Source organism: Melanotaenia boesemani, chromosome 6, assembly GCF_017639745.1.
Source record: "Melanotaenia boesemani isolate fMelBoe1 chromosome 6, fMelBoe1.pri, whole genome shotgun sequence".
In the NCBI taxonomy this organism is placed as follows: domain Eukaryota; kingdom Metazoa; phylum Chordata; class Actinopteri; order Atheriniformes; family Melanotaeniidae; genus Melanotaenia; species Melanotaenia boesemani.
This window is the reverse complement of record NC_055687.1, coordinates 6,584,420-6,599,081: the sequence shown is the minus strand read 5'-3', so window position 1 is coordinate 6,599,081 and position 14,662 is coordinate 6,584,420. Positions and strand designations below refer to the sequence as shown.

The 14,662-nt window shown below is 38.8% G+C and overlaps 1 protein-coding gene across 10 annotated transcripts in view; it reads left to right on the top strand.

Annotated features, from left to right (window-relative positions):
- The window catches only part of syngap1b (synaptic Ras GTPase activating protein 1b), a 207,054-nt gene that overhangs the window by 162,841 nt on the left and 29,551 nt on the right, over positions 1-14,662 (top strand). For 6 of the 10 annotated variants that reach the window (XR_006010703.1, XM_041987630.1, XM_041987629.1 and 3 more), the window contains 5 exons: positions 157-750; positions 1,777-2,205; positions 2,434-2,607; positions 4,376-4,587; positions 9,747-9,819. Coding sequence is in view for 9 of the 10 variants with exons in the window: in XM_041987630.1 (XP_041843564.1) it covers positions 157-750; positions 1,777-2,205; positions 2,434-2,607; positions 4,376-4,587; positions 9,747-9,819 (1,482 nt within the window). In the remaining variant the exon portion in view is untranslated. Of the gene's footprint in view, positions 1-156; positions 751-1,776; positions 2,206-2,433; positions 2,608-4,375; positions 4,588-5,644; positions 8,747-9,746; positions 9,820-14,662 lie in introns of those variants that run through there. The other 4 variants (XM_041987628.1, XM_041987627.1, XM_041987632.1 and 1 more) reach the window with 4 other exon arrangements.

Genomic DNA, 14,662 nt, shown 5'->3' with positions numbered 1-14,662 from the left:
CCCAAGCAGGCCTCGCGGTAAAAACACCTGCACCACCCTCACCCATATCATCCGTGGCCACCTAACATAACAAAATAATAGGGGCACACTAGCCTCATATCCCTTACTATCTAGGTGCTCAGTGTCAGTAAAAGCGTATCTATGATGGACCTCCAGGATTCCAGAATGAACAGCGTGTCTAACCTGCAGTCGGTGGACATGCTCAACTCCTCCCAGGCCTCCATCGCCGGTATGGGCAGCTTCGGAGGGCTGAGCAGCGGAGGCGGTGGCGGCCTGGGGTCGGGCCTGAGCAGCCAGCTGCGGGCCGGTGGGAGGTTGTCAGCTGGCTCTGGCGGCTCCAGCATGTCCGGCGGCCTCCGGCTGAGCCAGCTGAGCCAGATGGGCACCACCACCGACTCGCTATCCCAGCAGCAGCAACAGCAGGCCGCCGCCATGCGCTACCCGCTTTCCTTCCAGAATCCCCTCTTTCATCTGGCGACGGCTGATGGGCCTCAACAGCAACAGCTCCATCACCAGCACAGCCGGGCTCAACCCCCAGCACCCCTCCTCCTGGCCCCAGAGCCTGAGCCTTCTCATCAGACCTACATCCCACAGTTTGCCCATGGGGGATTCTCTCGCAGTGAAGATCTGTCCACGCTCAGGACCAGGGACGGTCACCTGGGCCAACCCAACATCATCCACTCACACAGCTACAGTGACGACTACAGCAGGGCGGACTATGGACGCAGGCAGATGTCCATGCATATGCAGGTAAATATTGGTTCCATGAGACCTTGAAGTCATTGGAACAAGATATATATATATATAAACTAAAGAAATGTGTCAAGCTGAAAACAGGGCCTCTGATCAATCATAAAATTATCATCTTTAATCTTTAAATGTACCTTTGCTATCAGGGTAAAAAAGCCAGGATATTTAGTGTATTCAAGTAATCGGTTGATCAATTTTTTTGGACTCATAAGCGCTCCTGAACCTAAACCTAATCAGCTAAAACAACTCCAGATCATAATGCTGCCCCTACCATGCACAAGCAGGTCCAAGTAATGATGGGTGCAGCACTTTACTCCCCTCGCTTAATACCCTGATGCTCCCATCACTCTGGAACATGATGAATCTGGACTCAGAAATGTTTTCCCTGAGCCACTGGGTTTCTTCCAACATGGTTGTTTAATTAAGGACGCTTGGATATAGCAGTGGGTTATATAAGAAAATAGCTGAGGAGTACCATACCATAAGTCTTATGGTATTTACTCTAGGCTGGGGCAGAATGGACAAAAAGATGCAATTTTTGGTGCTGAAGAATATATTAGCTAATTTTGAAACAAAATCCTGTAGAATCCTGACACATTCATCAAACATGTAAACGTCTCTGGATAAAAAGTGAGCAGCCTCAATGGTAAAGTCCACCCACCATGTTCTCCTTTTCACTCCGTGCACATGCCAGCACACAAGCAACTGGCAGTCACATAGTCAATACAAACATTGTCAAAAAACTGCTATACTGGGTTGTTTCGATTTTCCTTCCCTGAATAAAAACCTTTATGGGTAAACAAGCATAAAACCATAAAAAAAAAAAACTTACATTTTGCAAGAATACTGTTGTAATTGTCAAGCCAAAAGAAAAACTCCAAAGGATTTTATCAACTGAAAGGGTTTAAAATTAAAAGTCCGTCACATAAAACTAAATATTTCAGGAACTCCTAGGTTATCTGCAGAAAATAAAAAAATAACAAAGAAAAAAGCAAAGTAAAGTTTTTATTTATATTTCTTTCTTAGGATCTCCAGCAGCAACAGCAAATGATGGGCATGACATCCCAGACAGGAACATCTCACTCTTCCTTGGCCACCACGCCTCCTTCCACAGTCCAACCCATGCGCCAGAGTTCTGTTGCTCCACCTCCCACCCAGCGCGTCAAGTCCCAGACCTCCCATCAGCTGTCCGTCAGCGCGGCCGCTGCGCCCACCGCTTCCGGTAAAACCAGGCCGCAGAGCGGGAACCTCCTTCAGTCACCGGAGTCCGGATACAGCGGCAGGCAGCAAGGGCCCCGGCAGCTGTCGGTCAAAGACAACACCGCCCCAGGTCTTCCCCACCAGCAGAGTTCTGTCAGGGAAAGTGGGAGTCCACAAGGAACCAGTCAGAGCACTCAGCAGTCACCACAGCAGCAGTCTCAACAGCACCTTCTTAAACCCACCATGAGCAAACAGGTAATATCTACACACTTCTTCCCATTTTTTCCATCAGCTCTGACATTCGCAGCTATTACTGAACAAGAATTTTAACTGTTTGTAACCCTGACACATAAAATGTACTACATGCTACATATATGTCTCTCTGAGGCACTCTGGGCAACATCCTGCATCAAATGCCTTCTTAAGAAAGAGACTTTTATCTAGTTAATAACTCATATTCAGTGTGCTTTCCTTTCTTTGCAGGGTTCCCAGTCTCCATCTACTCTCAACCCACCAACCCCAGCAAATGAGCGAACGGTGGCGTGGGTCTCCAACATGCCTCATCTGTCGGCTGACATTGAAAGCTCGAGGATTGACCGCGAAGATTTCAAACTGAAGGAGTACTCAAAGAGCATGGATGAGTCACGCATGGACAGGGTAGGTGTCTTCTTACTCTGAATGCATAAGACTTAATCCTTGTTGTTATTAAGTAACACAAATGAACACACAAAAAGAGAAAAGTGGCAAAAACTGACCTGTAAGTAGCTTAGAAGTTGGAGGGGGTTGTTGAAAACAGGTTTTATGTGAAATCTGAAAGATTACACATGTAATCCAAGTAATTTGTAAACTTGTCTATATGCTGCCTCAAAATCAATGTCAATTATCCATTACATAAATACCATGTTAATCCATTTAACCCACTGGTAACTGCTTTCTTACTCACTATCAGTAAAACATGGAACAAATATTTATTGGTAATTGTCCGTACTCTGACCCGATACAGGTAACTTAACAGCCAAGACCAAAAAACATGGAAATGATCTGCAGTTTGTTTGCACAGGAACTCCAGCACATGAACCTTTTCTGTGGGAAATTTCTTTTCAGTCGATGTTCTGAAAAATCTAGTCAAATTTTCCCATCCAAACCTCCATGACAAAAAAAGAAGTGCTTTTCCACAGTTTTTTTTTCTTTCCCATGCTACAAAAACACTAACCCTAACCCCCTTTCCTATTTTATGATGTATTGTCCCCCTAAAGCCTTGTACTCTATTATATAGTTTAACGATGTGCTCAAAAGTAGCCCATGTTCTTTGTGTTAGTACGTCAAGTTTGACCTGTGATTTAACTCAACCCAAAATACTCAAAAAACAATAATTATTATCCAATATTATTTTTAACCTCATAGCTAACTTAGTGTATATTTATTTCCATGTAAATATTGTTTGAAATGTTATTTTTTTATCCACATATCCCCTTAATCTCACAATATACTGCTCATTTTTTAATGGAAAAAAAACAGTTTAAATTTATTCAATATATTTCCTATAGTGAATTAGAGTACAGTGCCCAAGAATACCATAGGATAGGATAGGATAGGATAGGATAGGATAGGATAGGATACTTTATTGCTATTAAACAAGAATGTACAACATAATTAGAGTGCACTTTTTGGATACAGACTCACGTCTAATAATGTAAACCAATGATAAAAATATACTTACGTATGTACATAAACACATACATAAACGTACACATGTACATACAACAATGCATCAACTTTCATACCTTCAACATACATTCATAAGCCATACAATAGTACCAATGTATACCCACCGAGGTGAGTGTGTAAAAAATATTTAAAATTGATGAATATTGCACATAAAATATTGAATATTTAAAAAAAAAAGTCTTGTTTAAATTAGAACAAAAGAAAAAGAAAGCGAATGGTTCTTTTTACCTAAACTTTAAAACAGGTCCAGTTTGACCCAAACCCAGTATGAGGGTTAAAAATGTGGGGATTGATTAATATGCTGTTAGGAAGACCTTCAGAACACCCAACCCAACTCAGTCTACGTCCTTTCTCTTTTACATTCACTCATGTGGTGTCTCGGTTGTGGCCGCCTATAAAAGTCATGATTTATTAAACCTTTTTGTTTCTGATCCTCAAAACTTTTGAAAGTCACCACTATTGAAAGTCATATTTTCCCAACCCTAAGGTGACATCTTTTATTTGTGTTTGAGTCATATTTGTCATTGCTGAGGAGATCTCACACAGCCATGAGCCAAATGTTCAATAATCTGTTTTTCAAAATTGAGTGGCTGTTTGTTTTGGTTTTTTTTTTTTCACAGTGTGGATAAAGTGTTTTCATCCCCACCACCACCCACCCGCATGTCAGTTTTACCTTCTCTCCACATCTCTGCCTCAGGTACGGGAGTACGAGGAGGAGATCAACTCCCTGAAGGACCGCCTGGTGATGTCCCACAAAAAGTTGGAGGAGTACGAGCGAAGGCTCCTAATGCAGGAGCAGCAGACCAATAAGATCCTCCTTCAGTACCAGAATCGACTCGAGGACAGTGAGAGGAGGCTACGGCAACAGCAAGTGGAAAAAGACTCCCAAATTAAAGGAATAATTAGCAGGTAAATGGAGGCTGTTGTTGGGATGGAGGGCAAAAGACAGCTAAGATGTGCTTTTTTTTTTTTTTTTTTTTGTAGGAAGGCCATCAGCTGGCCACATTCTTCCTTTTTGCTTTTTATGGAGCTTTTGGTGTACATATTGTAAGTTTGTCTAGGTATCTGGCATATTCTCTAAGACCCTGATGGGCAACAGTAATTAAAATCATCATTCTTCTGAGAAGTAAGTGGAGGCAGAGGGCTTCTACAGTGCAACTTTAGCATATTGCATTCTGTCTAACTAGATGAAACATGAACTTGAAGTAGTTATTGCCTAAAATGCATATATTGCATATTGGAAAAGGACTCTATTTACCAGAGGTTGTTATCTTGCACAGAATATTGCAGGGTGGGAGGCTGGTTTCAGTTTCATTAAGTACTGTAGCCCTGGGAGCAAGACAGGGAGCTGTATATTGAAAGCCAAAGCTGCTGACATGTAATGAGTGGCAAATTAAATGAGAGACTATAATATAGAGGACAGAGATCTATATCTTCTTGGATAAGCATGCAGGGCATGTTCCCCTGTGGCTGCTTCTTTTCAAGCTCAAGAAAAAGAGTCTGATTGTCCTCAAAGCTCTTGTTGCTGCAGATCAACTGTCACAACCCCACAACACGGATTATTTGTTGTTAGGAGCATTGGATTTGGAGACCAGCAGAAAACTCCAGCCGAGTCTTAATTTATTGATTTTCTTTGTTAAACTGTAATTGGGCAATCTTTGAGTACAGTCTTTAGTTTTTATTGATTGTCAACTAATTAAGTAGTTGAAGGGAAAAAGAGTGGAATATCGATTGCTTCTCAGTTGTATTCAAGCACAAAAACCAAATATTTGCTCTGTTTTCAGGATTCCTGCAGAATTTTGTGTGGCTGCACATTAGCACCACTGCCTAGCTTAGTCGTATCTGTCATGGAAGGAGTTCAGTTTAAAGGGGGAAAAGTGCAATATGTTCACATGATATTCTGTGGTCTGCAACTGAAGGGTGGATATCTGTGACGGAGAATGTTGCCACTTCTAATCCACTCCAGGAAAGAAGACTTGGAATGAAGACAGAGAGTCCTGCTCATCTTTTTAAGGGAAAGCATCTTTAAACACCCTTACCTTGTATATAAAACATCATTAAAACATCCTCCCTCATCCTGTGCTGTTGCACCCACCAGCAGCCATTTTTTAAACAGAGTTCTGCTGTTTAACTGGATTCTAGGATCATGTACGAGATCCTCTTAGTTTTTAATCAAATCTCCCACCAGATTGCAAAGTAAAGCACAACAGGATTAAGAATTTGCTAACTTTTAAAGAGGAAAAAAACATGCCTGCACTTTTTAAAGAATTGCTTTGGACTTTCATGCACAGGACTATGGAAGACCACGGTTTGATATTAGCTCTTCCAATTTAAAATCAAGGCGAATCCTCTTCACTGAAGGACTGCTGATGTTTCTTTCTGCAGAAGGAACGTGGGGACTCATACCTCTCCTTATGCCCCTTTATATGCATATGAACGCTGTAATATGAGGAGAGAAGAATATCACATATGATGAATGATGAAGATTGAAGCAGAAAGGCATAGAAACACTATGCCATAAGATACACAAACTCTGTCAGAGAACTTAAAGCTTCACCCTCGGTTATCATTCCCCGTCTTGGGTAAAAACTTAAAGTGAAAAGACAAATATGCACGCATAAAGCACACCGTGCAGGAAACTCATATTGTCAAGGCTTACACTTGTGACCTACCTTGATCATCTGACTACACACGGATGAATTAAGTAGCAGCTCTGGATGCTTCCAAGTCAGTTTTGCATACAGCTGACTGAGCCAGACCATGCATTGCAAAACTTGTGCATCATCTGGTCATGTTATGAATTTCAATGCACAAAATGAGCAATGCAAAGAGTGCAGAGAGAAGGGATGCCAAGAAGCACCTCAGGCCATCCTGTTGGATTGCCTGAACTCCAGGATCTTAGTGAAATAACAAGTGCAACCATAGCCTTATATTTAAGTTTTATCCTCAACTGACTTTTCTGTTTAACTCTCACACTCACATATATTATGTTAGTGAAAATGCGAGCTCAGGTTCTGCAGCAGGAGTTGCACAATGACAACTGCAGATCACGTCTCCTGTGTAGGCTTTAAAAAAAAAACATCATTTTTCTGCAGAACTAACACACTTGCTGTTGTGTCGAGATTTCCTTTCAGAGAAGCCTTAATGTTCTGTGCGGAAACTTTACTTTAAGCTCAGAGCAACTCCAATATCTGTCATTAGCAGGTACATCTTTCTGTTCTCAACAATCTGATTTAAACCAAAGCCACATATTGAGTTTTAGGTCATGCTACTTTAAGTCCACTGAATCCACTTTACCTGTAGCACATGTATCTATATATTTTTTTGTCTTTAGGCTAGATCCCATTAGTTGGCTACAGGCTCTCCATTTTCTTTAGTCCCAATATATGAATTATAAATATGAATGAAACTATTTATCTTCCCCAAGCTGTTTGCTGTGAACTGAAAAGAGATTTATGTTAAAGAACTGCAGCAACTATAGTCTTTGTTGCACCTGTCATAGTAATAATCTATTTTTAACTATTATCCATAGCACAATAAATTCACTGATGCAAGAGCCATAACAATAATATTATATGAGATGTATATGAATTCTATTGAGAGTGAGATTGTAACTATTTTAACCTTGCAATAGCTAAGTTTTTAGCAAGAGAATCGCAATAACAGATAAAATATGTCTACATGCAGGATCCTGATGTATTATATGCATCATGTGTACATAAAGAAAAGAAAGTGACTTCCTGCCAAACTCTACCAGCTGCCATCTGCAGTATCGAAAGAAACAAACTAAAAAAGACCTGGAATACTGTAAAGTGCAGCAAACAACACAGGCAAGATGACAATGATGACGCGACTCTTTGACAAAATCTGCAAAGTATGTATTTAAGTTCTTTACCTTGTTTTTTGGCTTTTCCTTATCTGTATGGTGTTTGTGAATTTTATCGTTTTAAATGAAAGCCTGCATTGGATATTATTTATTAATTAAAGCAAAGTTGATTTTCTTTTTCTTGTATGATTTTGCTGTATATGCTTGGTATGACTTTTGACATGCAGTCCGTCATTGGTGGTGTCCAGTGACGTGGTGATCAGAATAGGTGTTTTACGAAAGTTAGAGAGTACTGTCATTTGACATATGCAGTTACAGTATGATTTCATTATTATTATAATTATTATTATCATCATCATTTAAAGGGAAACCATATTTTTTTCTTTCTCTCTCTTCAGAGATATGGAGAACATTCTGGTGTCAGTATATCTGCCTCTCTTTTGTAGCAAGAATATATTGACGGGGTGTATAGATTGTACTACGGCAAGTCTTCTGTTCAAACCATGCAAATGAATTCATAGTGGTGATGAGTTTTGGCTTGATGTGTGTGCGATTGACATGGCTTATAGCAATGGCCAAGGTTCCATTTTCATTACTGCGCAGACCTGTGTCAAGTAGCTTCAAATAGTTCTTGCTTCAACCAGATGAGGTGATGCGCCAGCACCAATCTGACGATGAGAGGTGAGTTTCTACTCAAAAAATTACATGTTAAGATGAATATGTTGGCTGATAAAACAAAAAAGCAAAAAAAAAAAAAAAAAAAAAACAACAAACAAAAGGAAAAGAAAGTATTTGCAGCTGCTTTTTGATCCAGGTCTGTATTTTTGTTAACTTTACATTAACTTTACATCCTTTTGTCTCTTGCCTTTTTTCCTCTGTAGCAAAATATTCAGACATTGTGACCTCATGTTGGTAGATATATTGTTTTGATTCAATGTACGACTTGACCTCAAAAGCACACTACTTGAAGTACAACTGGATCTTCTTTTTCTTTTTCTTTTCCCCCTCCTTTTTGTAACATATCACCCACACAAATCATTGTCTGCCTTTTGAAGTCATGTCGAATCTTAATGCTGTATACCCACATGTTACATTCATTGTTTTCTGGGACAGTGCAAATATTTCTGTCTGTGCTTATGATTGACTCTTTTCCTTTCCTATTCTCTTCTTTTGTAAAATAACTCTCAACACTGTACATTATTTATGGAATAAAACATCCAAACACTTATGTTTGAAACTTTACCTGTGGATTTTCATTCTTTATTGTCAAATATGTGCCTCTGTCTTCTGAATAAAATTTTATGGATGTGATGAAAACAAAGTGCCCTTGAGTGACACATTATGACTTGATCGGTAGTGTTAAATGTTCAGATTAATATAGTGAACGTCTTTTGGCTCATTCTTCTGAATTAAATTAGCATAAATGTGAGAATTGACTCCCTTGTTGATTATTATAAAAGCTTAACATTCTATCAGACTTATTCCAAGTAAAATTCCCCCAATAACTGAGATGAAACTTTGGGAGCTATGAAGCAGTTAAATCTATCGTGTAAAGAGGTTTTTATTTATCACAGTATCTTTAGATCAGCCAGCTGGCTATGAGATAGCTGTGTGCGGAAAATATTGAATTTCTTTATCAGGATAATCAGGCGAGCTGGGAAACCTGCACTGTCCGCTAGCTCATGAAAACTGCAGCAGGATTATTGCTCATATCTGAGTCTTTGAAATGATTAGTCAAAGGATTTTCCACCCATGACTTGGTCAGTTAGTGTTACGTAAGATGGGGGGGGGACAATTCCCTGGGGATGATTGGGATCCATTTATTGCACCAGAAACTGAGCATAATTACCCACAGTTGGCCGCAAATTGCACTTTGTAAACACCTTAAATTGGACACAAATGCTTTGATGAATCCCATGAGGAGGCAAATGGGGGTGGGGGGGTGGGGGTTGCAAGAAAAGAAAAGGCTCCACCAGTGAAAAATTGGCAGCGCCTTATAAAACATGGCTTGGGTTACTGCTGCTCAGCAACTTGCACTGACTTCAAAGACTGGGCTGCTAATCAGGGTTTGGGATTCAGATTTGAGATCCAGGTAACCAGCACCTTTCATCACTGCACTGTAGTTGAGCCACATGTTGGAGATGCACCTGCTCAACGTCTTGTTAATCTAAAATTCATAATACTCCCTCTCTTTCTGTCACCCTCCCTCTTTCTCCCCTTCTCCTCTTTATCTGCTTCCAAGACTCATGGCTGTGGAGGATGAGTTAAGGGGAGGACCCATTCTTGAGCCAAAAACCAGGATTTTCGCTGATCAGGTCTGTGAGACTGCTTCTTCTCTCGTCGAGTCCGTACAGTGGCCCGTGCTATCCCCTCTCCCCCTCCTTCTCTTCTTTCCCCCCTGCTGTTGTTATGATTTTGTCTGCTGTATGTATGTGGTCCCTCTGATTGGCTTGCCCTGTCCCTGACCTGTTCTTTGTGTTTGGGTTTGACCGCCATCTGTCCGCCAACATATCAGGGATGTTTGAAGATCAAAGAGTGTTGCTGTTTGCATTCCTCAGCTCAAGCTATGGAGACTCGAGCTGAGTTTCTGAGCATATCTGGGTCTGTGATGGTGTTGCCAGCTCTGTAGTTGTTTGTCGAGCCTGTTGGGGTAAAAAAAAACAAAAAAAAACCCTCAAACCACATGACGCAGAACCCGACTGACGTTCAAGTTATTGAACAGCTGAGCCTCAAATCTTATTATGCTGCGTGGTGCTACTGTGTCTTCAGGAGCTTCCTTCCCTCAGTGCTTTCATTTCATGCCTTCAACACGCCCCCCTTGCTTATCCTCTCAAATTGAACCAGCCCACTTTAAAGCATGAGTCATGCTACAAATATAGTGAGTGTGAGCATATACACACATACCTATCTATGTTGTGTATGCATTAGTGTTGCTAAATATGGAAGAGGTAATTGGAGCAATGGCTCACTCATTCGCGCTGATTTGGACATCTGTTTGATTAGGGCACAGACAGAGAAATACAAAAAAGTCATCATTCAATGTGGCTAAAATAACTTTATATATCTGTATGTGCAAACAGTAAAAAGTATATATGACAGGATTAATAGGTGCATCTGTGAAATGTTTCAGCTTGTAAAGGTGAGTCTAATTGATTCAGTACAACCCCATTTTTTTAACAAAGTTGACTTTGTGAGATAGAAACAATGCTTTAAAAATTACTTTCCAATAAATAAAGTATATCTTTGATAGAGAAAAGCACAAAGATGACATATCACATGTTAAACTGTACATACATTTTTTATTGAATTCCAGAAATTCACTTAAAAAAAGTCCTAGAACCAAGAAATGCTTTAAACCAGGGGTGTCCAGCTCCGGTCCTCAAGGGTCCTTTTTGAAGTGTCCCTGCTCCAAAACCATCTGACTCAAATTGATGAGTCATTGTGCAAAACTTAATAGGCTGTTGGATCTATTTCATCTGAGTCAGGTGTGTTGAAGCAGAAAACATTGGAAAGCTGCAGGACAGCGGCTCTCAAGGACTGACTTTGGGCACCCCTGCTGTAAATGTTATGCTTTAAAATAGAAATTAAAAGAAAAAAGTGGTGGAACAGCTCACGACAAAGTTAAGGGCTGATGGGTAACTCAGTTGTTTGAGTGGATGCCTTTCACTGCATGTCAATCTCCTCTCTCTCCTCATTCTTCTTTACAACTGTAGAATAACATTTCTACGGAAGCTGGGAGCACCCATTCTTGTGACTGTCTTTTTTTGATACTGGTATTGCGAGATCGCAAGTTAATTGGCGGTCAAGGAGGATGGCTGCCCTCTCTGCCAGAGGTTTTTCCTCTCTGTTAAAAGGGAGTTTTTTCCTCTCCACTGTCGCCCACTGCCCCGTGCAGCTCAGGACAGGGAACTGAATCAAAGTTAAGATTCGATGCAATCCACTGCTTTCCAAGATGTTTCCCTTTTTCTTAGTTTTTTACTTCATGTTACATTTTTACTTTGGGATTGAAAACTGCACAGATATGTTTATTAATTATTTACTAACAGAGGAAGATTGATGATATTAAATAAAAAAAAAAGCCATCATTCTAGTTGTAATAAGCTTAAAGTTCTGTTTATTTCACTAATGTCATTCACTTGCTGAATCTTTTAAATCTAAGTACAAATACCTACACCTTTATGAGTACTAATAAATTGCATTGCAGTTCTTACAATTATGCACATTTTACCCAGATACAACCAGACTTTGTGCTTACATTACATTACATTAATTTAGCAGACGCTTTTATCCAAAGCAGCTTGCAGTGGTTGGGCAGTAGTGTAAAGGTTCTTGCTAAAGGACCAACTGGAAGGTTGGGAGAGAAATGCTCTGCCAACTGAGCTATCGAGCTGTTGTAGATAATATAGAAGAACACTTTTAGTTGAACAAATTGTTAGAAATTGTCACATCAAATGTTCTTTTAAACAGCCTCGCCATACCTTTTATTTTAATATAGCTGAATGTCATAAATGTGAACACTGGACTGCTGTAAATAGTGTCAGGTACTTTTCTTTTATGCGATTTATGTCTATTTTGTGGTGTGGCTGTGGCAAACATATCTCTTGCAAGGAAATTAAGTTTGTTTTTTTTTGTTTTTTATGTCATATGGTTAAGTTTTTAATAAGATTAATCAAAGGATATCCATGGATTAAATGTGATTAATTACATTTCAAAATATAAACCCCTAACTTGTAGTCTTATTAGATGTTTAACTTAAACTGCAGCCTCAGCAGATGCATGCTTGGCGCTGAGATAGAGGTTCTTCGGTGAAACAAAAACTCCTTTCTGCTCTGTCTGCATTTTAATTGAACCGTCTTTCTTTTTTTCTTTTTTTTTTTTATTCTTTTCAAACTTTGCATCTCAACAACTGACAGGTTTTTCAGATTTTTCCATCCTACTGTGGTCATAATCAGCCATTATGTAGATGCAACAACTTCTTCTTCTTGAGGTCAGTTGTGTGACATATTAAAAGGGTTATCCTGCAGCCATCTTCTAAGTATAAGACTTGTATCAGAAACTTCAAAAATAAGGTTTGCTTTTTAGTGGATTTGGTTTACTGCTGTGGCAAGGTATCTACATGCCCAAAATCAGCTTCTCTCAACAAGATAATGCACAATTTGAATTTTTAATAGCCTATGGCATAAATAATAACAGCTCTAGTTTCATCACATTGGTATCAGGTTCTGTAGTTTTGGAATACTTTTATGAATACAGAGTACGAGTACACACACACATAGTATCAGACCAATATCCAGTACTGGTGTTAGTGCATCCCTAGTATCACAATATAGCTATATAATCAGCCATTTGGCAGTACTGTATGAAATTCCAGTGGTAACTGTTCAGTCACTGTATAGGGCTCTAAAAACTCATGTGGTACATCATTAGTAGCAAACGGAAGCTGTACTCTACATCACTAGAAATACATCCTCGTGTTTCACACAGAACATGCTAATGCTAGCGACTGACTAGTTCACAGTTTATTGTTGTGATTTTCTGACCTGCTGAGAGATTTTGTGACCAAGTAATGCTCTTCAGACTTCTCAGTACAAACAGTAAACAACAGTACATATTACAAGTACACTACATTTAGGGCACAGTTTGTACACTAAATGTGAGCTGCAACAGTTGGGCCATCCTAAAAACATTTGTTCACCATCTGTAGTTTTGATTAGTTTTTCTTGAGAGCAACTTTAAATAACTGTTACAGCTGCAGTCAAAGGTTGTGTTGGTGAATAAAGCGCAATTAAAAACAAACTGTGTTAAAGCCAAAACGTTTTGGTCAATTTTGTGGTAGAAAGATTAAATATCACATGTTTCAAACATAAAAACAACCATCTTGTGCCTTCTGTTACCTTAGATTTAGCATGTGCCTGTCCTGCTGGCATTCGCTTATGTACCATCATGACATTAAGTTGTTCTTGAATGGAGTTGAAATTGTTACAAAACAAAGTTTTGGAGAGTAATTATTGATCACAAACTATGTTGGAAGCCACATATAGATTACATCAAGCAAAAATTATCCAAATCTATTGCAATACTTTATAAAGCAAGAGAATTATTAAATAAGAACCGCCTGCTTGTATTAAATAATTCACTTATAATGCCTTACATGTCATATTGTGTTAAAATATGGGGAAACGTATATAAAACGAATTTAGAAACAGTTACAAAACTTCAGAAAAAAGCTATTAGGATAATAAATAAAATGGGCTATTATGAATCAACTAATAAACTTTTTATACTTTGTAAATGTCTTAAAATTTGTGGGTATTTTATTTTCAAAAATGATGGAAATTGTCTTTTAAGTACTGAATAAAAGAGTTCCAAGTAGCATTAAATCATTATTTACACTGAGAGAAGGAAATATTAATTTGAGAGGACTATTTATGTTTAAGATTTGTAATGTAAGGACAAATATGGGAAAAAAGATGTATCTCATTTTGGGGGGTCAAGTAATGGAGCTGAAATTGTCTAACTCTGAATTGTTTAAAAAGAGCTTAAAAATGAAAATAATCAATGATTACATGATGATTGTGTGACAAAAATGATTTGTGGATGACGACAAACTCTGTTTATTTAAAGAAAATATTTAAGTTTATAAGCAGTATGTTGATTAACATTTAATTAATTGGGGGAAGATGCTAGGATAGGCGTACATAAGCCATGCGCTCAGCCTATAGTCCTTTTTTGGTTTTTTAATGGTATGTAATTGATGAGGTTACATTTGGCTGTGTATACCTGACCAAAATAAATCAAACTTAGCACATAACTGAGTAGGACAGGTGATGATTTTCGAGCAATTTCCTTAGATACAGATCCCAAACATACCTTATTAATTATAAACAGAATTAACATCAAGCATAGTGGGATAAAATTAGTATTAGTATTAGTTTGTATTATAGGATTAGGCAGGAAAATGTAGCTGCTTGCGTCACACGATTAGTATTTTAACATGCTACTTTCATCTGCTTTACAGGGTAGATGAAACGTGTCAAATGAATTCTGAGTAACAAATTAAAGGTACAGAAATTATTCTACACATGTTCCTTTTACTTAATGCTTTCAAAAAGTAGCCCTATTTCATATCTTCCTCATTTCACAGGGTCAAAGTTTACA